This window comes from Dermochelys coriacea, chromosome 27 (genome assembly GCF_009764565.3).
Source record: "Dermochelys coriacea isolate rDerCor1 chromosome 27, rDerCor1.pri.v4, whole genome shotgun sequence".
NCBI lineage: Eukaryota > Metazoa > Chordata > Testudines > Dermochelyidae > Dermochelys > Dermochelys coriacea.
In genome coordinates, this window is record NC_050094.1 from 9,868,118 (window position 1) to 9,893,538 (window position 25,421).

The 25,421-nt window shown below is 47.2% G+C and overlaps 1 protein-coding gene across 3 annotated transcripts in view; it reads left to right on the plus strand.

The window, feature by feature from the left end:
• The window catches only part of LOC119849007 (beta-1,4 N-acetylgalactosaminyltransferase 2-like), a 79,628-nt gene extending 55,773 nt beyond the window's left edge, over nucleotides 1–23,855 (plus strand). For all 3 annotated transcript variants that reach the window (XM_043503298.1, XM_038385549.2, XM_038385552.2), the window contains 9 exons: nucleotides 9,528–9,665; nucleotides 10,504–10,610; nucleotides 11,472–11,509; nucleotides 12,701–12,878; nucleotides 13,535–13,621; nucleotides 14,328–14,515; nucleotides 16,414–16,554; nucleotides 18,094–18,313; nucleotides 23,042–23,855. In XM_043503298.1, the coding sequence (XP_043359233.1) occupies nucleotides 9,528–9,665; nucleotides 10,504–10,610; nucleotides 11,472–11,509; nucleotides 12,701–12,878; nucleotides 13,535–13,621; nucleotides 14,328–14,515; nucleotides 16,414–16,554; nucleotides 18,094–18,313; nucleotides 23,042–23,253 (1,309 nt within the window). In that variant the 3' untranslated portion in view covers nucleotides 23,254–23,855. The remainder of the gene's footprint in view (nucleotides 1–9,527; nucleotides 9,666–10,503; nucleotides 10,611–11,471; nucleotides 11,510–12,700; nucleotides 12,879–13,534; nucleotides 13,622–14,327; nucleotides 14,516–16,413; nucleotides 16,555–18,093; nucleotides 18,314–23,041) is intronic.
• The last annotated feature ends 1,566 nt before the right edge of the window (nucleotides 23,856–25,421 follow it).

Sequence of the window (25,421 nt, forward strand, 5' to 3'; positions counted from 1 at the left end):
TCTCTGATGGGGGCCGGGCAGGTGCCAGGACAGGAAGAGCCAAACTTCCACATGAGTCAGCGAGGGGAGCCGGGCCAAGCGGTGGGGTGAGGGGGCCTTAAGGTGACAGTGCGCTCACGGTGTCTCTCTCTCTCACACACACACACACACACACACACACACACACACTCTGCCTCTCACGAGTCACAGTCCGCCAATACAGATTGTCTCTCTCGCGCGCGCGCGCGCACACACACACACACACACACACACAGTCTCACTCTCCCCAACACACACAGTCAGACAGTCCCCCAACACAGTGTCTCACACACACACTGTGCTCTCTCTCTCTCTCGTATTATTGTTATTACTGCTTGGTACTTTCTGTCCAAATGCTCATGCTGAGCCAGGAGTGCTGAGGAGCTGCTGGAGGGCCGTGGGCTCTGGCAAGATGCAGCCCCCATGTGGCCTTGAGCCACTGCCGCAGCGTCTGCTGCATACGAAGCTCGGTGTGTGTCAGCAATGGGGGGAGCTCTGGGGGTCCGTGGGTGGGGATGGTGGCTGTGTCCCCTCGACACACTGGGGTCAGTGGCGCCAGCTGGGAACCGCCTTCAGTGAAGCATAGGGGCACCAGTTTAATACTGCATAGGGCCCCATAAATCTGAAGGATGGTCCTGGCTGAAGCCCTCTGGCTTCTGCCCCAGGCGGTGGGGCTTGGGCTTCGGCTTCGGCCCCGGGCTCCAGCAAGTCTAATGCCAGCCCTGGCAACCCCATTAAAACAGGGTCGTGGCCCACTTGAGGGTCGTGATAATAATCAGAAAGACAAAGGGGGGTGAGGTAATATCTTTTATTCGACTAACTTCTGTTGGTGAGAGACCAAGGTTGGCACTTACACAGAGCTCGTCCTCAGGTCTGCTGTGTGCAAGCGCAAAAGCTTCTCTCTCTTGCCAACAGAAGTTGATTCAGTAAAAGATATCACCTCACCTGCCATCTCTTTCTAATACTCTAGGATGAACATGGCTACAATAATGTTGTATATAATAACCAGCAAAACAAGCATCTGGCTTGGGGAAGGAGCAGCGGAAGCTTCCTAATAGTTTGGGGGGGGGGGGCCACTAGCTCCCAAACCATGCCCCCCCCATGCTGCCTCTTACCCTCCCCTCCCAAAACTCCATCCCCACTCACTCCTCTCTGCTCTCTCCATCCCCACTCCCTCAATTGCTCGCCCTTATGGCCAGTAAAAAGTGGGAAGGCTTGGAGGATTGGTGGCAGGAAATGTGGTCTTTCACCGTGAGGTCTCTGGACTGAATCCATGCTGGGCTCGTAGCAAGTGAAAATACTTTCCACATGAATTTTCTTCAGTGGCCTGGGTGAGATGAGACTGTAGGTCTGAGTCCAGTTCTCATGAACTCTTTTATATGTCTATTGAAGACAACCTCCCTGCTACAACTGCCATTAGTTGGCATAAGGATTGAGTGAGCCATAGGGTATGTCTACACTACGAAATTAGGTTGAATTTATAGAAGTCGGTTTTGTAGAAAGCGTTTTTATACAGTCAAGTGTGTGTGTCCCCACACAAATGCTCTAAGTGCATGTAGTCGGCAGACTGTGTCCACAGTACCGAGGCAACCGTCGACTTCTGGAGCTTTACACTGTGGGTAGCTATCCCACAGTTCCCACAGTCTCCACTGCCCATTTGAATTCTGGGTAGAAATCCCAGTGCCTGATGGGGCTAAAACATTGTCGCGGGTGGTTCTGGGTACATATCGTCAGGCCCTCATTCCCTCCCTCCGTAAAAGAAAGGGCAGACAATTGTTTTGCACCTTTTTTCTTGAGTTACCTGTGCGGACGCCATACCACGGCAAGCATGGAGCCCGCTCAGCTAACCGTCACCGTATGTCTCCTGGGTGCTGGCGGACGTGGTACTGCATTGCTACACAGCAACAGTTTATTGCCTTTTGGCAGCAGACAGTGCAGTATGACAGGTAGCTGTTGTCAACGTAGTCCTGGGTGCTCTTTTAACCAGGCACCTGGGCAAACTTGGGAGTGACTCAGCAAGGTCATTTCCCTTGTTTCGTTTCATGGCAATTGAGTCCTATCAGCAGTGCACTGTCTTTTAATCTGTAGCTAGCAGAAGACAATGGCCAATAGTCATACTGCACAGTCTTCTGCCGAGCACCCAGGAGGTGACGATGGCTAGTGGTCGTACTGCATAGTCTGCTACAAGCAAGATGTATAAAGATAGATGAAGTGGCTCAAAACAAGAAATAGACCAGATTTGTTTTGTATTCATTTTCTCCTCCCTCCCTCTGTGAAATCAACGGCCTGCTAAACCCAGTTTTGAGTTCTATCCTTGAGGTTTTGAGTTCTATCCTTGAGGCAGCCATTCAGTTTCTCGCAAAGCCACCCTCTTTGTTGATTTTAATTCCCTGTAAGCCACCCTGTAAGCCATGTCGTCAGTCACCCGTCCCTCCATCAGGGCAACAGCAGACAATCGTTCCGCGCCTTTTTTCTGTGCAGACCCCCATACCATGGCAAGCATGGAGCCCGCTCGGATCACTTTGGCAATTAGGAGCACATTAAACACCACATGCATTATCCAGCAGAATATGCAGCACCAGAACCTGGCAAAGCGAAACCGGGCGAGTAGGTGACGTCAGCGCGGTTATGAGAGTGATGAGGACATGGACACAGACTTCTCTCAAAGCACGTGCCCTGGCAATGTGGGCATCATGGTGCTAATGGGGCAGGCTCATGCGGTGGAACACTGATTCTGGGCCCGGAAAACAAGCACAGACTGGTGGGACCGCATAGTGTTGCAGGTCTGAGATGATTCCCAGTGGCTGCAAAACTTTTGCATGCGTAAGGGCACTTTCATGGAACTTTGTGACTTGCTTTCCCCTACCCTGAGGTGCAAGAATACCAAGATGAGAGCAGCCCTCACAGTTGAGAAGTGAGTAGCAATAGCCCTGTGGAAGCTTGCAACGCCAGACAGCTACCGGTCAGTCAGGAATCAATTTGGAGTGGGCAAGTCTACTGTGGGGGCTGCTGTGATGCAAGTAGCCAACGCAATCAAAGATCTGCTGATATCAAGGGTAGTGACCCTGGGAAATGTGCAGGTCATAGTGGATGGCTTTGCTGCAATGGGATTCCCTAACTGTGGTGGGGCCATAGACAGAACCCATATCCCTATCTTGGCACCGGCGCACCAAGCCAGCAAGTACATAAACCGCAAGGGGTACTTTTCAATAGTGCTGCAAGCACTGGTGGATCACAAGGGACGGATCACAAGGGATTCACCAACATCAACGTGGGATGGCCAGGAAAGGTACATGACACTCGCATCTTCAGGAACTCTGGTCTGTTTCAAAAGCTGCAGGAAGGGACTTTCTTCCCAGACCAGAAAATAACCGTTGGGGATGTTGAAATACCTATAGTTATCCTTGGGGACCCAGCCTACCTCTTAATGCCATGGTTCATGAAGCCATACATAGGCAGCCTGGAGAGTAGTCAGGAGCTGTTCAACTACAGGCTGAGCAAGTGCAGAATGGTGGTAGAATGTGCATTTGGACTTTTAAAAGTGTGCTGGCGCAGTTTACTGACTCGGTTAGACCTCAGCAAAACCAATATTTCCACTGTTATTACTGCTTGCTGTGCACTCCAGAATATCTGTGAGAGTAAGGGGGAGACGTTTATGGCGGGGTGGGAGATTGAGGCAAATCACCTGGCTGCTGGTTATGCACAGCTAGACACCAGGGTGGTTAGAAGAGCACAGGAGGGTGCGGTGCACATCAGAGAAGCTTTGAAAACCAGTTTCATGACTGGCTAGGCTATGGTGTGAAAGTTCTGTTTGTTTCTCCCTGATGAAACCCCCCCACCCCTTGGTTCACTCTACTTCCCTGTAAGCTAACCACCCTCCCCACCTCCCTTCGATCACCGCTTGCAGAGGCTATAAAGTCATTGTTGCTATGCATTCTTTATTAATTCATCACACAAATAGGGGGATAATTACCAAAGTAGCCCAGGAGGGGTGGTGGAGGAGGGAAAGACAAGGCCACACAGCACGTTAAAAGTTTAAAACTTATTGAATGCCAGCCTTCTGTTACTTGGGCAATCTTCTGGGGTGGAGTGGCCGGAGGCCCCCCCACCGCCTTCTTGGGCGTCTGGATGAGGAGGCTATAGAACTTGGGGAGGAGGGTGGTTGGTTACACATGGGCTGTAGCAGCGGTCTGTGCTCCTGCTGCCTTTCCTGCTGGATATTAGTTTGATCCTCCAGCAGCCTCAGCATTGAATCCTGCCTCCTCTCATCACGCTGCCACCACCTTTCAGCTTCAGCCCTCTCTTCAGCCCGCCACCTCTCCTCCCGGTCATTTTGTGCTTTCCTGCACTCTGACATTGTCTGCCTCTATGCATTCGTCTGTGCTCTGTCAGTGTGGGAGGACAGCATGAGCTCAGAGAACATTGCATCGCGAGTGCTTTTTTTTTCGCCTTCTAATCTTCGCTAGCCTCTGGGAAGGAGAAGATCCTGTGATCCTTGAAACACATGCAGCGGTGGAGGAAAAAAAAAGGGGACAGTGGTATTTGAAAAGACACATTTTATAGAACAATGGGTACACTCTTTCACGGTAAACCTTGCTGTTAACATTACATACATAGCACATGTGCTTCCATTACAAGGTCGCATTTTGCCTCCCCCCACCATGTGGCTAACAGCGGGGAACATTTCTGTTCAGCCATAGGCAAACAGCCCAGCAGGAACAGGCACCTCTAAATGTCCCCTTAAGAAAAGCATCCTATTTCAACCAGGTGACCATGAATGATATCACCCTCCTGAGGATAATACAGAGAGATAAAGAATGGAAGTTGTTTGAACACCAGCAAACATACTCTGCAATGCTTTGTTCTACAATGATTCCCGAGTACGTGCTACTGGCCTAGAGTGGTAAAATGTCCTACCATGGTGGATGGAATAAGGCTGCCCTCCCCAGAAACCTTTTGCAAAGGCTTTGGGAGTATATCCAGGAGAGCCATGAATGCCAGGGCAAATTAAACATGCTGGCTTTTAAACCTTGTATAGTATTTTAAAAGGTACACTCACCAGAGGTCCCTTCCCCGCCTGGTGGGTCCGGGAAGCAGCCTTGGGTGGGTTCGGGGGGTACTGGCTCCAGGTCTAGGGTGAGAAACAGTTCCTGGCTGTCGGGAAAACCGGTTTCTCTGCTTGTTTGCTGTGAGCTATCTACAACCTCATCATCATCGTCTTCCTCGTCCCCAAAAACCTGCTTCCATGTTGCCTCCATTTCCATTGAAGGAGCCAAACAACATGGCTGGGGTAGTGGTGGCTGAACCCCCCCTAAAATGGCATGCAGCTCATCATAGAAGCGGCATGTTTGGGGCTCTGACCCGGAGCGGCCGTTGGCCTCTCTGGTTTTCTGGTAGGCTTGCCTCAGCCTCTTAAGTTTCAGGCGGCACTGCTTCAGGTCCCTGTTATGGCTTCTGTCCTTCATGCCCTGGGAAATTTTCACAAATGTTTTGGCATTTCGAAAACCGGAACGTAGTTCTGATAGCATGGATTCCTCTCACCATACAGCAATCAGATCCCGTACCTCCCGTTCGGTCCATGCTGGAGCTCTTTTGCGATTCTGGGACTCATCATGGTCACCTCTGCTGATGAGCTCTGCATGGTCACCTGCAGCTTGCCACACTGGCCAAACAGGAAATTGAAATTCAAAAGTTTGCAGGCCTTTTCCTGTCTACGTGGTCAGTGCATCTGAGTTGAGAGTGCTGTCCAGAGCGGTCACAATGAAGCACTCTGGGATAGCTCCTGGAGGCCAATACCATCTAATTGCGTCCACAGTACCCCAAATTCGACTCAGCAAAACCGATTTCAGCACTAATCCCCTTGTCGGGGGTGGAGTAAGGAAATCAATTTTAAGAGCCCTTTAAGTCGAAAAAAAAGGCTTCATCATGTGGACGGGTGCAGCGTTACATCAATTTAACGCTGCTAAATTCGACTTCAGTGCTTAGTGTAGACCAGGGCATACAGTCTTCTCGATCTCCCTGTCATGCCTATTGACCCTTCTAGTCAGGACTGAGGCAGGGTGGGTTGGAAAAGCTGCTCTACTGCTGCTTGGCCTCTACCTGCTTTTGGAAGATCTCACCCTCCAGCACCTTACATGCTAAGGTCCAGATTTTCCAAAAAGATCAACATCCAACTCTGCTGAACTCTGCGCTGAGCACTCTGGAAAGTCTGACCACTTTCTCGGGGACCTAAATGGGTGCCGAGGTTTGTTGAAAAATCTGGCCTCAGTAGAGCGACACTGAACAAACCTTACATGTCCTCTATCTGGTAGAGGTGTGCAATAGACAGACAGTAGCTCCAATTTCTCTCCTACCTGGAGTCTAATGGGGTGGGATGGACCTACTAGTGTACTTACAAGCTCTGCCCACCAGCCAAGCTCCCCCAAGGTGAGATGCCAAAACAAAGATAAAAGCTAGCTTGCAGCAGATCATGTGCTACTTGTTTTCCTGTCTTGCCTGCTCTACTTTGTAGTGACAGAGTTATTGATGCTGACACTAAACTTGCAATTATTAGGCTTCTATTTTCAGTTGGGCTGACCCTGGAGGGGCAGTTCTCTCAGAACTATTATCTCAGGCTGCCTACAGATGCAGGAGACCACGCCACATGACTTTATGCTCCTCCACCATTAACAGTTTATCTTTGTAATGGTGACACTTTTTTTTTTCTTTTTTCTTTTAAAACAAAAGCTCTGACTCTGGAGCACAGGATGGCCCCATCCAATAAATGTACCAATTTGCTGAATAACTATGTAGCAGCCCAGTTCGACTCCTGCCTTCTTATTCTCTCAGCAATTGCGCTGCAAAGCACGGACTGTGCCCCATAAAGGTGGAGCAGGAATTGGAGACAAAGTCTTGAACAGCAAGAGACAAGGAGGAGCCTTAGATAAGCAGAAAAAGTAGAGATAGGTGTTGCATAAGCCAATCATTTCATAGAGCTTGAAAAGTACTTTAGATCCTATGAATGCAGCAGTAGTGAAATGCAGCCACTTCTGGGGTGGAAGGCAACAGCACACTACACCAGTAAGGGGAAGAGCTGTTTTTTGGGGTTTTTTTGTTTTTTGTTTTCTTTTGCCCGAGGATGGTCTTACAAAAATACCATGGCACTTTCCCCCCTAACTGAGGCTTTATTTTTCTTAAGACTCTGGCCCTTATTTTTTAATCTTCTCTTGGTGGCTTCCCACCAAAATTCTGCTACTGGACCTCAGTGGTGTGGCGTGGCTTGGCTTGGCTTGGCTTGGCTTTCCTTTATGCTGATGGTTAGGTGTAAAGTACCTGCACTTTCAAACTTGCCACTATATTGTTGTTGTCAAATACCTTTCTAGTTTGCAGAGGTGGTATAAGGGTGTTGGTCTCAGGATATTAGAGAGACAGGGTGGATGAGGTGTAATATCTTTCACTGGACCAACTTCTTTTGGTGAAAGAGATTCTTCTGGCGAAAGATATTACCTCACCTACCTTTCAGAGTAGCAGCCGTGTTAGTCTGTATTCGCAAAAAGAAAAGGAGTACTTGTGGCACCTTAGAGCATAAACTTTCATGAGCTACAGCTCACTTCATCGGATGCATTTGGGACCTTGTTTCTCTAAATTCCTATATACAAAGAGGTTCCACACCCATAAGAGTGATTAACTGGGGGGTTGTGCACAGTGCTTGCATGGGGTTGGGATAGGAGGGAATGTGGTGTAGCAGGATGTTTCTGGGGGGCAATGGAGTGGCATGGGAGGCAGGCCGGTTACAATATCTAGGAGGGGTTGGGGAAAGAAGAAGTAGGCTGTGGAGTCAGCCGCAGGTAAGGTATTTATTGCTGAGGGTCAACTTGCTCACCCCTAACCAACAAAGTTGGTCTTGCAACTTCTCAGTGGACTCAGAGAGCTGCCTAAGGCGCTATCAAGTCTGCCAGCAAAGGGACCTGCAAATAATTGATCTGTTCCCAGAAATAGGAAGCTCAGACATAAGCCCCTCCATGCAAATCCAAGTATGTGTAGCTCCCCTATTGTCTCTAATCACATCTAAGAGTGGAAAAGAGGCAGCTGGGCGACTTGTGGGGGCTTTATTGCTAATGGCTTGCTGGGATTTATTGTTGCTCGACACCCGTTCTTGCAGGGAGACAATGAAGCCAGGTGTGTCACAATCTCCATCAAGTTTCAGAGTAGCAGCCGTAAGTGAGCTGTAGTTCACGAAAGCTTATGCTCAAATAAATTTGTTAGTCTCTAAGGTGCCACAAATCTCCATCAAGCATATTACGGATTATGTCCAGTTTTTCCAATGATTCCTGAGGCACATGCCCATGTGGTTGCTTGTTTTTGCTGTTTGGGCTGGTGGCGATTAGAGATATAGAGGGTTGCATTGGACCTGACCCAGCTTCTGGGGTGAAAGAAGGGGCTCTTTCCTCTCTGTTTTGGATCTTAAGTGGGTTTGGAGCTTCCCTCCTCTTTGTGTTCTGTCCCTATCCCTTCTGCATGCTGGATAGGAGGGCAGTGGTCACCTCTCCTAGCTGCTGGAAAGATGGCCCCAGTCTGTCATTACCAGAAACTCTCTCCTCCACCAGGGAATGGAATCTTGCAGCATTGCTCCCTTCCCCATAGGGAGGAGGCATCCAGCGAGAGAGATTAGGTGACTTTTCTGAGTTCACAGAGAGCCTAAGAGATTCTAAGGAACCTTCTTCCTTAGAAGTTTTTAAGGTCAGGCTTGACAAAGCCCTGGCTGGGATGATTTAGTTGGGGATTGGTCCTGCTTTGAGCAGAGGGTTGGACTAGATGATCTCCTGAGGTCCCTTCCAATCCTGATAGTCTATGATTCTATGGCAAATCTAAGAATAGAACCTGGATCTCCTAACTCCCAGTTGAGTATTTCATAGGGTTCTCCTTTCCAAACTGGGAAGGAGTGGTGGTGCATGGCCACTGGTTCTCTATCCCAAATGTTGGCTCTGGTTTTAAGAATGATGGAGTGGGTGGCGGGTTGTTTTGTTTGATGGCCCTTACATTGAGCTGCAGCTTTCCTGGGCACTCTGTGTAAAAAAAAAAGCTGGTGTCAGTGGCTCTGTGCATTTACACCAGCTGAGAATCTGGCCCAAATGTCCTACAGTGTAACCCAACTTTCTTACAAAGGAAGCTACATTCACCTGCCAAGACAGGATGGGATCCTACTTGCCTTTTAGCTCTGACTCAGTCATGATGTTCCCATCCAGAGCTGAACATCCCTCAGTGCTGGGAAGGTGGTGTCCAGCTGAGATCAGAACTTTGCCAGTGTGCATTTGATACATGGATTTCATGTCCATGGTTGGTGGGTTAGGCCCATATCACTAATATATATACACATGACCATATAGATACAGGCCTAACCCACCAAGCTTGGCTATATGCATATTATTTTCAAAAGGTCACAAAACAGCAGATTCTCCCAGTGTCCTTGCACAAGCTGAGCCTTCTGGTTTTTCTTTCTCTTTTTTTTTTTTTTTTTTCCTTCTCTTCAGGCTAGCTCCAAAGAATCAGTGCGAGTGTGTCAAAACTGACCATGTGCATGTCTACCAGATGGAAGACTATATCAATAAGAAATATCTTGCCTCAATTAAAAAGAGGCGACAAAGGGAGTTGGAACACTATCAGAAAAGGTAAATTGGCTCCTTCTCTGTGGAATCATTCATTCCTGGTCACCCATTGACCTCTACTACTGTCACACTGAGGATGCACCTATTAGCCCATCTCCCTGCCAGTGAAGATTGTTCCTGACAGTGCATCCCCTAGTATCTTGTGCAGTCTAGTTCTAGATCTGCTGACATCCACAAATACCCTGAAATTCACTGGACTCTGGCTATGTCAGACTAACATGGTGGGGGAAAGGGCTTGCAGACGTCGGGGAGCGTTGCTGCTTCTAATTGGCCTTTTGGGTAGCCTTACGCTGAGTGCATGGCAGCCATCCCCTCTGGAGCACTATGTGCATGTGAAGGGCTGACCTTACCGAGGACTGCAAAACTCACCTTCTAGAGAGAGGGATTCTATAATACCAGAGCACTTATCTGTTTTGCCAGTAAGGTTCCTCTTGGAGGTTGCCAGGTAGCAAACTCATGCAAAGGGTGGTAGTATCAAAGGAGCGTCTGTGTGGTAAAGGACAGAGGAGAGCCAAGAAACTAAATTTACAAAACATTAAAAAATGTCAAAGGGAAAATAAAGACAACAGATGAGCAATAGGGTGTGGCCTCTAGGAAGGATTATTAGTAGTTAATATATCCACTGTGTCACATGGCTTTACACAGTATCCTGAAAATCTGGTTGCTTCGTTTGGTGCCCCAGTGGGAGATGGTTTCTTTTGAAATTCCAGCCACAATCATCCAACAGATAGGGCATGTTGGTAGAAAGAAGTACTCATTCAAACTCTGTTTTACAGTTAACACAATTTCATAATCACTTATCCTCCCGATGCTGACCCTGTTCTCCTCGCATTTGTTCCAGATACCCCTCAATGACTCAAGATCTAGTAATAGCCAAACCAAACGTGCCATTAAGCTATCCTATTCAAGGACTAGAGGTGATGCCACTACACACAATTATGATTCCAGGTATATTTGTTCTATGCCTTTTCATAGCCTGCTCATGGGCTCAACTTCCAGTGAAGTCTAAGACCTTGTCTCTTTACATACAGTCTATATGAAATAGGGGGGCTTTGTTCTTCATTGCACCTGTATTGGATTTGGCTTACTCTGAAGACCCAACCCTTCATACAAAACTGCTGAATTCACAATCCATACGCTGATACCCAGAGATCTGGTTTCCTTCCAGTGAAGTGCACAAAATGTCTGGGATGGGTTCTTAGAATAATAATCATGTGGCACTTTGTATACAGAGCATTTTAAAAAACAATTATGAAAAGGGCTGAAACAGTGAAGATTCCATCTGCATTTCAGAATAAATCTCCATTAACTTGTTTGTCATCTGAGCGCAGACCGGCTCTTCTATCTGAATGCAAAATGCTTTCTTTAAGAGCTCTGTGGTAGTTGGTTTTAAGTTACTCTCCCACTTATTTAATTGCTTCAAATGTTGTAATCTTGCAAAATTATTGATCTTTGGCTTTTATAAGGTGCAAGGAGTGGTGGAAACCTAAAGGCTGGCTCTCTAGCTGGTGTAAATCAGTGTAGCTCCGTTGACTTCCCTGGCTTATGCTTGCTAACGATCTAGCCCTAAATCTTTAGAGTTGTCCCAGTGCAAAAATACTACTGACATCTCTAGATTTCTTCCACGATAAAATTGAGCGGGGGAAATGCATAGAGAAGAGCTGATGTTCTATTTGTATCCAGCTCTGTGATCCCAGTTCAGATGGGCTGACTGGAGTCTTGTTAGGGAACAATAATCACTTGAGTCAAAACATTGGCTTTAAACTTGTTACTTACTGTCCTTATGTATGTTTCCCTTTCTTCTTCAAGGGCTTGCTTTGCATGGAGTGACTGAAGAAAAGTACCAGGTATATTTCACGATGTTGCAGGGAAGTTTGTAGTCCAGGGTTACCTGGGCAAGTGTGTAACATGCTTTGAGATCTCTCTGCATGAAAGGTGCATTAGTTTTACATTTCTCATGAGGTTTTCCTTCTATTACAAAGGTGGGCTTGATTTCCCAGCCTTGTATTAGTATAGTAGTATTTGGGTATGTCTACACTCCCAGCCCGGATAGAGAGACTCACACTAGCTTTACTGGAGTTAGCATGCTAAAAGTAGCAGTGTGGACATTGCAGGATAGATGGTGGCTCATGCTATCCATCTGAGCTCCAACCTGAGTGGGTGGGGGGCAGGCAGACTTGGACTCGGGATCTAGCCTGAGCTGCCACCTGTGCCACACTGCTACCTTTAGTGCGCTAGCTTGAGGGAAGCTAGCATGAGTCCGTCGACATGAGCTGGGAAGTATCTTCCCAGCTGCAGTCTAGGCACAGACAAATCCTTAGAGAACTTACGAAGATCAGGGCCCCACTGTGCCAGGAACTATACAAATACATAGGGCTGGTCTATACTTAGGCCATGTCTACACTAGGAATGCTCTAACTGTATAGGTATAATGGTAAGGCATACTGGCAAGGTGGTCCTAGTGCAGACATAGCTATACCAGCAAAGCTGTGATTATACTGGTATAACTTATCTCATACACCTGAGCAAAACAAGCTGTATGGCAAAGGCAGGCATGCCATGGTATAACTGTTTCAATGCTAGGGGCTTTTGCTGTCATAGCTCTGTCGGTCAGGGATCACAGCTTTTCACTCCCCTTGCTGACATAGGTACACCCGCAGAAGTCTGTCATGTGGATGCAGCCTTCAAGTTTTGCTGCTCCATGCTGGCATAGTTAAAGCAACAACCCCCCCTAGTGCAGATGGAGCTATACTGTTATAAAAATGCTTCTGCCAGTACAGATTATTCCAAACCACCTCGTACACTGGGGGCGGGAAGGTGGCTGTTTTATTGATCTCCACGGGGATGTCGTCTTTTTAGTGAAACCAGGTGAGGATAGTAGTGGGGTCAGAGCTCCCTTCTTTCCCTTTAAATAAGACCGTTCTTAAAGAGATGGCCATGTGATCGACCCAGATCAGGGAGGGAGGAGAGGGGAAGCCTTTTGATTTTACCATGACACCTAAGATTTCCACCTCTGTGTCCCACGGCACTTAACGCAGGTGATCCTGCGAGCATCTCTGGGAACCCTCAATACGCTTGCTGATGTCTCTGATGTTGTGAGTGGACGGGGAGAGAAAGAGCTGATCATCTTGACCTCAGATGTGGAGCTGCTGAATTTCATCCTTGAGCATGTCACGTACACCAGTGTGGTCTACCAGCTCAGTGCAGTAGATATGAGTGAGTATCGACTGGACAAGTTCTTCATCCCATCCTTGACAGTTTGCCATCAGTTTCTCTAGTGTTACTAGGAAACTTTCAAGCATCTGCTAAACTAACTTTACCTCCAAAAAGGAATCTTTCTGAAAGATCCATTATTTAACACAGCATGAGCAGAGAAATAGATGCAGGATGCTGCCGTCTTCCATAGCTGTCTTTCAAAGTTTTGGCAGAGATTGGTGAGATCAGTCATCATCCTCGAGAAGCTAAAGCCCCCTTCAATGCCCTGCTTCCTAGTGAATCAAGGCTTCAGTCTTTTTGGCTTCTAATTACACATGAGGTGAAGCAAGACTGCCAAGCCAGGAGAATTCCTGGTACTTGGCAAAAAAAATGTATCCAATTCTTTGAGTCAGTGGAAGAAGGGGTCTTTCAAACAACTCTTTCTAGGCTTCCCACATGTCCATTTTCCATCACCGAGGTTGGAAGGTCATTTAACACTATATAAAATGAGGGGGCCACTTTTTTTCTCTTCCAGCCTAAAGTATTGCCAGGGAACAAATGAATTTCCAATCAAGGTTCTTACTTGGAGGTTTCCACTGTGTCATCAAAGATCTCCAGAATACTGGAAGACTTATGAGTGATGCAACTTTCCTATTCTGCTTTTCTTGTTTTCCAAGTGAGTTTCGAGAGCAGACATCATGTTGCTCAGTTTCCTGTGATCATCCGACAGCCCGGCCTTCCAAAGTTGTTTGATCCTGGAGCAGGTAAGTGTTCCTGAGTGCCTCCCTGTAGGAAACCCCTTTTGCCCTTTTAAGGGGGAGTCAGGGAGTGGCTCCAGCAAGCTGGCAAAGGCTGATGGTAAATCCTTACTCCAGACTTTACTGTGGTAGAAGTTAGTTACTCTCTACCCTTGGTAACTAGGCCTGATGCTGGGCTTCTTAAAGTCTTTCTGGTCTCCTGATGCCTCTCCATTCAAAAACGTATGTAATTGACAAGGGCTAAACACATCAGCATCATAGTTAATGTTTTGTGGCCAGTTAAGTTCTTCCAAATTTATGTCCACTGAAAAGCCCTGAATGAACAGACCTTTTTAAACATTCTAATTCTGGGAAAACCTTGGACTGGCTCCGACAACACTTAGTGTAGTGCCTTCCATTTGAGGATCTCAATGCACTTCACAAACACTAGCTAATCCGTGGGATGCCCCACGTCCCTGCCTCCATTTTGCAGATAGGGCAACTTAGGGACAAAGACGATGACTTGTTCAGAGTCCAACAGTTGCTGACCTAGCGCTGTTTCTCTTCCCCATGGTCTGTGGCAGTCTGTGTTAGCTGTTGTGTTCTACTTTGCTCTGCTAACCACATGCCCACCTTCCTCCTGCAAGTAAGATCTTTCAGGAATGGTGAGTAAAAGCAAAGAACTGCAGTTAAATATTACCAGCCTTTGTCACTTCCCTGTTTACGGTTACAGATAGGAAGATCAGCTCCCTGGTGACTATCACGACAAAGACTTTCTTGCGCTATCACAAACTTCGGCTCCTCATCAAGAGCATCCGACGGTACTACCCTGACATAAAAATCATTGTCGCCGATGACAGCGAAGTCCCAGAGAAGATCATCGATGAGAATGTTGAGCATTACATCATGCCTTTTGGAAAGGTCTGTCACTTGCACAGGACTGACTATGTAGACAGGTCTCAGCCCAGGCCCTCCAGCCTGCTTTTCACAGAAGGATTGTTCACTGGTGAGAGGCCACATCCTAAATAACACACCTTATTGGATGGGATTTTTTAAAAGCTCCAAGTGATTTAGGAGCACAAATTCCATTGACTTTCACTCAGTTGGTGCCTGTATATGCTACCATAATCCAAATGCTAATAAGAGATGATATTTTCAAGAGTGCGTAAGTGTTTTAGGAGTGCAAATCCTAATGAAAGTCAATGGAATTTATGTTCCTAAAACACTTAGGCACTCTTGAAAATACCATCTCTTTTATGAGCATTTGGATTATGGTAGCACATACAGCCCCTAGCTGAGACCAGGGCCCTGTTGTGCTGGGATCTCTACGAACACATAGTAAGAGACAGTCCGTGCCCCAAAGAGAGCTCACAGTCTAAGTAGATGAGCCAGACAAAAGGTGGGAGGGGAAATGGAAGCACAGAGATGGGAAGGTGACCCAACAGACCCAGGAATAGAACCCATGTTTCCTGAGGCCCACTTTCAGCCCCGTGCCCCATCCACTGGACCACACTGTCTGCTAAGGACTCTTAAGACTTAGGTGGCCAGTTCCATCCCCCAAAGAAACGAAGTGGAATGACTCATGGGATTGTTTGTGTTGTACAGACTCTTTCACCTGTAGGCCACCAGTTCAAATTTTTATCCAATTATTGTTCTGTCACCTCGCACCAAGGCTGCTTAGCTAGGATAGTTGGGACAAAGGGGACCGAATTTTCCATGTCAATGTATGGGCTTTAGCACTGGTACCACAGCAATTGAACTTAAGCTACCGTAGTGGTAAATGAGATGAGTTGGTGGTCTTAATCCAGTTCCTAGTGGTTTACCAACCCATTAATCTTCATGGACTTAGTCAACACGTTGTTGATTATACAGAATTTTTAGCCTCATCTTGAGCATTCACTGCCATAAATGGGAATGGTGGGTGTCCAGCACATTTTGTGAATGGAACATCATATTGTGTAACTATTCAAGCTTTGTAAAAATAGTTACACTGGCTAACTGGCCTGTACTGCTCTATGAAAGATCAAAGTTGAATGTTTAAGGCTCCTGTCTGTTCTCCATACCCACATTGGTGGGCAGCATGGGACAAGGCATGCCTCCATGTTGCTCAAAAGTGATTTCCTTGTTGCTCATTAACGAGCTCCAGAAGCAGTCCCATCCAGTCCTTGGCCAGTACTGGGCTTGCTGCGATGTGGGGATAGGAGGAGGAGAGACAATGAGGGAACCTTGGGGCTCCATAAGGAATGTGAAGAGCCCTGGGAATTATACAAATACAGAGATGTTATAGGATGGTGACTGAAGTCTCCTGTAGAAAAATCACCTGATCTAATGAATTAAAATCCTACAATTGTAAAAATGTAGGGTTGGAAGGGACCTCAAGAGATATCTAGGCCACCCCAGGCACTGAGGCGATATCAAATGTACCTAGACCATGCCTTTGAGGGGTTTGCCTAAGCTGTTCTTAAAAACCTTCAAAGATGCGGATTCCACAACCTCCTTAAGTAAATACTTCCAGTGCTTAACTATCCTTTTTGTGAATACAGACTAACATGGCTGCTACTCTGAAACCTATCCTTATATACTGGTTCTTCTATCACATGGGCAAGTGATCGTGTTACTATAAGGTCACTCCTTGTTGCAAAAGTGTTCTATTTCATTCTCATTCAGTAGTTCAGATGACCCTCCTTTTCAGAATAGTTTCTGGATAAAAGGGATTTGCACAAAGCTTTTTGTGTGTGTATCTGCATATATATAATTTTTCTTCTTATAAAGCTGTTCTGACCCTATCCTTCTGTGTCTTGGGGATTCCTGTTTACCAGGGTTGGTTTGCCGGAAGGAATCTTGCAATATCTCAGGTCACAACCAAGTACTATCTCTGGGTTGACGATGACTTCTTATTCACTGAAAACACCAAAATTGAGAAACTATTGGATGTGCTGGAGAGGACAAACTTGGATATGGTAAGAAATGCAAATAAACTGTACCCTTTGAAAATGTTCCAGGCTTTTTGAAAGAGCTCAAGTGTCACAATGGGTGCTAAGCCTTTGAAAATCTGGCTATTAGTCAGGAGGGAAAAGGAATATTGCTTCCAGCTCTCAAAATGTATTCCTCTGCAGACCTGTCTTAGTCCTCTGTTTATCAGATTATGCCAGAAACTTGCTTTCAAATGATGGGGAAAATCTTGTATGGATTTTTAGATTGACTGACTGTGACCACACCAGAGGTTAGTGCTATCTGGCAAAATATTCTTTGAGGGTGGTGTGTGTTTCTCATCTATGTTACTTGGCTTTCTTCATGCATCAGATTGGTTTCACCTTCTCAGAAAAGTGCCCATCTTAAATTGGTGTATTACCATTTGACCCTGGATATTTACTACTTAGTTCTGGGTATCTGCCTCCTTTCTGTATTTTAGTTCAATACAACCTCATAGCAGGCAGAAAAGTGAACAGATAGGGCACAGAATTGGCAAACCGTAAGCCTGATGCAACTGTTTCCCGATCACTTTAGTTTACTACTTCTGCAATGGGATTCTTGGTTTTGTTCAAACACTAGAAATCATCTTCTTGAAAAGTGACATCAGTTTGTGCCAAGAGCAGGACTCTCCTTGACCAATTTTGGAAAAATAGCTCCAATCTGTATCACAATCTTCCCTCACCACCCATTCACCTTGGATCGTAACTCCAGAAAGAATACTTACCCTAGGTCAATAAGAACATTTGAAGCCAGTTGGAGCTGTTTTTGATCCCATTGAGTATTTCCTTGATTCAGAGTATTTTAGAGCTTCTGGGAAATATTTCCACACCTTGGTCTGTGACAGTTGACCTGGGAGAGTGGATGGTTCTGAGGATTTATGGAACAGATGGCCTATAACTTCTGGTCATGTTTTCAAATCCAACCCAAATCCTTAGTGAAGGGTAACAAGTTTCCGATGAGAGCTGTTTGGTGCCCCGTGTGAAATAAGTAGATCTCAGTGCAGTTTGGCTGCTTATTAGATTGGCTGCTTATTGGCCGTGTTGTCAGTAGGGCCAATGAAAGAATGTACCGTGCAGACGTGACTCCATGGTATGTCTCTAGGTTAGGCGGGATGGAGGATTGTCCTGCTTCTGCATATGCTGTGTCTGATCTGGGCCCAGAACTTTGATCTCTCTAGTGGTCCCAATCCAGCAGCTTTCACCAGCACCTACACTACACGAGTGGAAACAACACTCCAGTTTCTGAGCTGATAAACATAGACATTGGTATGAGGAACAAGAAGAACGTGATGTCATAGGGAACAAACTCCAAGCAGCAGATCACAAGAACCTAGAAGCTATTGTAAACTGGGGATTGTTCATGTTGAGATTCCCACTGTGCAGAACAGTAACAATGAGACTTCAGGGGGTTGGGCCAGTCAATGGAAGGGCTTCTGTTGATGTCAGCAGATGTTAGCCCAGGCTTTGAGTCTGCCAGGAGATGAAAAGCAATAACTGAAAGATGTGGGTGATGGTCTTGCTCTCCAGGTTGGAGGCAGCGTGAATGGGAACACCTACAGTTTTCAGCTGCTCTATGATCAGGGTGATGACAGCGGCTGTCTGCATTTGAGATACGGTTCCTTCCACAAGTTGGAAGGGTTCCCCAACTGCGTGGTCACCAGTGGCGTGGTCAACTTCTTCCTGGCCCATACAGACAAAAGCAGACACGTTGGCTATGACCCTCTTCTGCAAAGAGTAGCTCACTCAGGTAAGCCACATGCTCTCTTTCTCAGAGTGAAGGCAAGCAAGCTCTCGGCAGGGCTGCCGCTGCCGCAAGGGGTCAATTGCCCAGGGGCCTGGGAGATTAGGCCCCACACCTAAACTCCCTCCCATAGCCTGCACCCCATACCCCAACCCCAGCCTGGTGAAAGTGAGTGAGCATGGGGGAGAGCAAGCGACGGGGGGGGATGGAGTGAGCAGGGAGCGGGATGTTGGAGAAGGGGCAGTACAGGCGCGTGGCCTCAGAAGGGGCAGGGTCTGGGCAAGGGTCTTTGGGGTTGCGCAATTAGACAGTTGGCAACTCCACCGGGCGGGCATGTGGAAGCCCTGGCCATGCCGGAAGAGCGCGCCCAGCAGCGCAGCAAGCAGCTCACTGGGTACCAGCCAGTGCAGGCACAGCACCGCCCAAATGTCAGGCGGACCACGTCCGCCCTGGCATGGCTTGTGCGTGTGTGGGGGCCCATTGACTGTTCTGCCCTGGGGCCCAGAATTGCTGACGGTGGGCCTGGCTCTCGGTGTCTGCCGCTTGTGGCTTGCCCTACACAAGCTTTCTCTCACGCTATCATGTTTGTCTTTTTCCTTCCTTTGTTTGTCTTGGGGCTTCCAGCTCTCTGCTTTCACTAATCCTGCTGAGGGGCCTCTCCCAGGATTAGAACATGGACTAGACGCCTGGGTTCTATTCCCCGCTCTCTGGTAGGCTCTGTGGGGGTATCCTCACTGTGGCTGGAAGGTATCATTCGTAGCTCGAGTAGACGTACCTATGGTAGCTCTGACCAAGCTAGCACTCCTGTAGCTTGGGCTGGCCTCCCAAGTCCATACCTAGGATCTCCAACAGATCGTACTTGGGTGGCTGGCCTTGGCTACGCTGTTTTCAGTGTGTGAACTTGATCGGCACTAGCGTGTGTGCATCTCCCTGAGCAGGGAATTGCACCTCCCAGCTGCAATGTAGAGGGCAAGTCCCATCCTGTCTCTGAGTCTTGGGAGGGGAGGGGCTTCTATGAAACAGAGGTGATAATGCTTAACTTTTGTAAAGAGTTTTTAGATCTCCGGACCTAAAATCCCACCCCTGGTTGGGTTAGATGCCCAACTCCCTTAAATTCCTGTGAAAAATCCTACCCTAAAGTGTTCAGCAAGTTAGATTAGACCTAGGGCTGCCTGTAACTGCAAATCCACGGAGAGTTCTGCTCTCTGCCTAATGCTCTGCAAAGACACACTTTGATTTTAATTAGATGAAGTATGTAGAAAGCCCTGTGTTTAGGGATTAAAGTGCATCTGCATGGTAGGTAGGGGCCAGGAGAATAGCTCAGGCAAAGGAGAAGGAAATAAAAGGCGGTGAGAAGACAAAGCCAGGGCAGACTTGTGTAGAGCAGAGGTGGGCAAACTACGGCCTGCAGGCCACATCCGGCCGGTGGGACCGTCCTGTCTGGCCCCTGAGCTCCTGGCCTAGGAGGCTTGGAGCCCTGCCCCCCCGCCCACCCCCACAGCCATGCCGCTGCGCGGGCAGCGGGGCTGCAAGGTCCTGCCGCTCCAAGCGGCATGGTGAGGGGGCAGCGCGGTGAAGGAGTTGGGTAGGGGGTCCCGGGGGGCATCAGGGGACAGGGGGCGGTTAGATGGGGTGGAGGTTCTGGGGCAGTCAGGGATTGGGGAATGGGAGGGTTGGATAGGGCGTGGGAGTCCCGGGGGGCCTGTCAAGGGGCGGTGGTATGGATAGATTGGGGCAGTCAGGGGACAGGGAGCAGGAGGGGGTTGGAGAGGGGGTGGGATCCCAGGGGTGAGCGGTTTGGGGCAGAAGGTCCCAGGAGGGGGCAGTCAGGGGACAAGGAGCAGCGGAGGTTCGATGGGTCGGGGGTTCTGAGGGGGACAGTCGGGGGTGGGAAGTGAGAGGGGGCGAATAGGGGGTGGGGGCCAGGCTGTTTGGGGGGCACAGCCTTCCTTTTCCAGCCCTCCATACAGTTTTGCACTCCGATGTGGCCCTCGGGCCAAAAAGTTTGCCTAGCCCTGCCCTAGGTAGTCCCCTTAAAGGGCCAAGTCTCCCTATGACACCCTGTTTCACAGCTAAACTAAATGGATGTTTGAAATAAAGCATTAGCAGCTGCTCCTGATTTTCTTAAAACATTTAATCATTAAACTTAAAATAGGCTAAATGATGATTAATAACCCAGGTTTTTAACAATGAACATTGTGCAATGCATGATTGTATTTGTATTACTATAGTGTGCCAACAAAGACTGGAGACCCATTGTTCTAGGAGCTGTGTAAGTATGTAGTAAGAGAAGTCCCTACTTTGAAGAACTTGCAGTCTAAAATAGATGAGAGGCAGGAGGGGAGTTGGAAGCCCAGAAAGGTGAAGTAACTTGCTCAAGGTCACCAAGCAGGTGAGCAGCAGAGCTAGTAACTGAACCCAGGGGTAAAATCCTGGCTGCCTTGAAATCAAGAGAAAACAACGAGGAGTCCTTGTGGCACCTTAGAGACTAACTAATTTATTAGGGCATAAGCTTTCGTGGGCTAGAACCCACTTCATCAGATGCATGGAGTGGAAAATACAGTAGGCAGGTGTAAATACACGGTACATGAAAAGATGGGAGTTGCCTTACCAAGTGGGAGGTCAGTCTAACAAGACAATTCAATTAACAGTAGGATACCAAGGGAGGAAAAATCACTTTTGTAGTGGTAATGAGAGTGGCCCATTTCAAACAGTTGACAAGAAGGTGTGAGTAACAGTAGGGGGAAATTAGTATGGGGGAAATTTAGGTTTGTAATGACCAAACCACTCCGTCTTCATTCAGGCCTAATTTGATGGTGTCCAGTTTGCAAATTAATTCCAGTTCTGCAGTTTCACATTGGAGTCTGTTTTTGAAGTTTTTTTTTGTTGAAGAATTGCCACTTTTAAGTCTGTTATTGAGTGACCAGGGAGATTGAGGTGTACTGCTAGTAGTTTTTGAATATTATAATTCCTGATGTCAGATTTGTGTCCATTTATTCTTTTGTGTAGAGACTGTCTGGTTTGGCCAGTGTACCTGGCAGAGGGGCGCTGCTGGCACATGATGGTGTATATATACACATTGGTGGATGTGCAGGTGAACGAGCCTCTGATGATGTGGCTGATGTGGTTAGGTGCTATGATGGTGTCCCTTGAATAGATATGTGGACAGAGTTGGCATCGGGGTTTGTTGTATGGTTTGGTTCCTGGGTTGGTGTTTTTGTTGTGTGGTGTGTAGTTGCTGGTGAGTATCTGCTTCAGATTGCGGGGGCTGTCTGTAAGCAAGGACTGGCCTGTCTCCCAAGGTCTGTGAAAGTGAGGGATCATCCTTCAGGATAGGTTGTAGATCCTTGACGATGTGCTGGAGACATTTTAGTTGGGGGCTGAAGGTGACGGCTAGTGGCATTCTGTTACTTTCTTTGTTGGGCCTGTCTTCCAGAAGGTGACTTCTGGGTACCCTTCTGGCTCTGTCAATCTGTTTCTTCACTTCAGCAGGTGGGTATTGTAGTTTTAAGAACACTTGATAGAGATCCTGTAGGTGTTTCTTTGTCTGAGGGAGTGGAGCAAATGTGGTTGTATCTTAGAGCTTGGCTGTAGACAATGGATTGTGTGATGTGGTGTGGATGAAAGCTGGAGGCATAAAGGTAAGTATAGCGGTCAGTAGGTTTCCTGAATAGGGTGGTGTTTATGTGACCATTGCTTTTTAGCACTGTAGTGACCAGGAAGTGGATCTCTTCTGTGGACTGGTCCAGGCGGAGGTTGATAGTGGGGTGGAAATGGTTGAAATCCTGGTGGAATTCCTCAAGTGCCTCCTTCCCACGGGTCCAGATGATGATGATGTCATCAATGTAGCTATGTATTAATTCACACTGACTTATTGCACATGAATGTGTGTATATTAGATAGTGTCCAATAATTGCATATACACTGTAAGCTGTTTTCTGCTTCAGCATGGATCTGCATGTTTACATGGTAGGGATGTCGTATGGAGTAAGTGCACAGCATTCCGGACAGGTATCGTAGGGTGCAGTGCTTTGCTTTGTTTCTGGGCTCTATGCATTGTGGGACTTCTCTTGCTGCACCTTCTGGGATCAAACTCAACACTTCCCTGATTCCTCCCTGTAATGGGGTCTACAAACCCCATATTGAGCTTAGGCAGGAGGGGGCTACTATCATGAGGACATACCCAGGCTGCTAGTACAGCATGGGTTGCTGCGTCTAACACTGCTATTTCTAAAAAAAGAAAAGGAGTACTTGTGGCACCTTAGAGACTAACAAATTTATTAGAGCATAAGCTTTCGTGAGCTACAGCTCACTTCATCGGATGCATTTGGTGGAAAAAACCTGCTTCTGAAAGTCTCTAAGGTGCCACAAGTACTCCTTTTCTTTTTGCGAATACAGACTAACACCGCTGCTACTCTGAAACCTGCTATTTCTAGGTGTGCTAGCACAGGTCTGGCTTTCCATGCTGCCGTCACACCTTGACTGCAGTGTTCACATACCCACAGAGCTTTGATTCTACTAGTGTCCACAAGTGACTGTACCTGGTTCTCCAGGGCAAGCCGTAGAAGCTTGGTTTTAGACCCAGAGGACCCATGGTTCAACTCCTTTACATGGAGAAGTGATTCAGTCCTGAGTGGACCACACAGAGCCTTGTAAAATAATTTCAGAGCCCTTCTCAAGGAAATGCAGGGTCACTTAACTTTGCTTTTACATTTTTTTTTTTCTCCTCCCCAGAATTTTTCATGGATGGACTGGGCATCTTGCTTGTCGGTTCCTGCACTGATGTTTCTATCGGTCACCAAGAACATAATCCCGCATCTGATCCCAACCTGACTAAGGTAGAAGACCAATATAAAAGGTTCCGGACCAACACTCAAGCACAGGTGCAATTTAAGCTATCTTTGCACTACTTCAAAAACCGACTGAAATGCTACTCAACAGGATAACCCTTTTACCCTGTCGTGTACAATTCCTACGGTAACCTCCCTGATGCCCACGGCAGGAGTACGCTCTGGGCTTCAGCCTAATTGCCTTATTTGTGCCACACTGGATGCCTTCCTTTTGCACCTACCTTTCTATAAAAACTTTTTCATGGGCTGAATTTGGACTTCTGGAATCTCTTGGCCCAAACTTGAAATGGATAATGCAGTCGCATGTGTTATCTGCACTTGGGCCCTGCTCCAGGCCTTGCATGGTGTTTTCTTCATTGCAAAGTTTCTCTGATCATAGAGTGAGGCAGCTTGATTAATAATGAGCCAGATTCATCATGGCCCTGCACTGTGTTCTTTCCAGCCAGTGCAGAGTGAAGGGGGATGGGGTGGGGTAGAATTCCTACTGGTTTGATCTGGTAGCACTCCACATCCTCCCTGCATTTGGATGGATTATCAGGGATGCACAGACTGTCTGACTTCCTTCTTGGAGGAGTAACTGGAATGAGTGTTCTCAAGTTGAGAGCAAGAAGCACAATGACTTTCATGTATAGACTGAAGTGCTTGGTTTATCCTAAATGGAGTTAGTATGTTGCCTCTGCAATATCTGTTGAGACCTTCTTATTGTTACTCCTTACTTAAGAACCAGAGTGGGGAGCTTGGAAATCTGGCTTAGTTAAGAAGCTTTCTCTCAAGAGAAGGAAAATGCAAATTCTAATTGTCCTGCCTGAATGCAGTCCATGTTCACGTGACCTGAGTTCTTTTCATCTGCTAGCTCGTGGCCTATTTTGAAATGGTAGAGTTCAGGTCCTAGGGGCAGCTAACCACAGTATCAAGAACAGTCCACCATTACCACAGTAGTGGGACCTGGATACTAATCTGAGACAAGAAGTAAATGCCACAAGCAGACCATGGGTTTTGCACATCATGGCCCCGTACTTCTGAGATGAGAGAACTTGGCCTTGGTATGAAATGTTCTGACATTGGTTAGGCAAATGACCTAGCTTTCATTTTTACTCAGCTGTTTGTTAGCTCCTCTCTGGCTGTCCTGAGCCTCTGTGAGCTCATTGGGGCAGGGGCTCAGGACAGCCAGAGAGGAACTAACAAAACAGCTATCTCTGTTATGATTGGACAGCACCTACTGTGATCGGGGTTCCTTTACACCACTGTTGTGATGTGGATAATATATCTTGAGTTGAACATTGACTTAAAAGAAAAAGTTTCCTTGTGATTCTGAAAAGTCCTTCTATCCGTTCACGCAAGAGCTGAAATGTGCTTTGTCTCCCCCTTGGTGACACTGAGAGCTTTCTACATAATGGTGGTTAAAGGAATTTTTTTAGTACACTTACTATCCTTTTATAATTAGGTAAGAGATGGTGTATTCTCAATGCTGCAGTGTTCTTAAAAGTTACCAGACAAAGAAAAAGGCCCTGCTTGAAAGTCGGCCCATACTGCAGTACAATTGAGGTGCATAATGATACCTCATGATTCTATAGACAGCTTTAGTTGTGGCAGCAGATTACAATGCACTAAGTTAATACAGTTAGAGAGGAATCCTGTACCTACTTGCTCCAGTTTTTATACTTGAATGGCTGCACGGTCAGTCCCTTGCATTCACTTTATTACTGAGGCACCTCGAAGCTCCAACCGAGATCACTGATTTAGGGCCTCATTTTGCTAGACTCTGTGTACATATGCATGGTGTGAGACCATCTCTGCCTTAGGAGTTTACAATCTAGGTGGAGAAGATGGGGTGGGAGAAAGGCAGCGTTACTGCGGGAGAACTTCGATGATCATGAGTGTCTGAATTTTTGCCAACACTAATGTTCTTGGAAGGCAAAGTAAAACCGATGTTTTGAAAAGTGACTAATGACTTTGGGTGACCCAGTGAAGGCTCCATTTCTAAAGGAGCTACTTTTTTTTTAGAGAGTGGGTGCTCAGCGCTTTCTGAAAACCAGGCCCCTTGAAGATGCCTTCCACCGCAGGCCCTCACACTCACTAGCCACTTCTCTCTTTGTACTGCAGTAGCACATGGAAATCCCAGCTCTGACTGGCCCTTTAGGGTGCTAGGCACTGCCCAGGAAAGTCTCTGCTAAACTTTCATTCTGAGAGTGTTTTGCTCCCCAAACCCTATCATCTGAACCTCTGCATTATCTAAATCCCTTCCTCATCTCTCATGGGGCGGG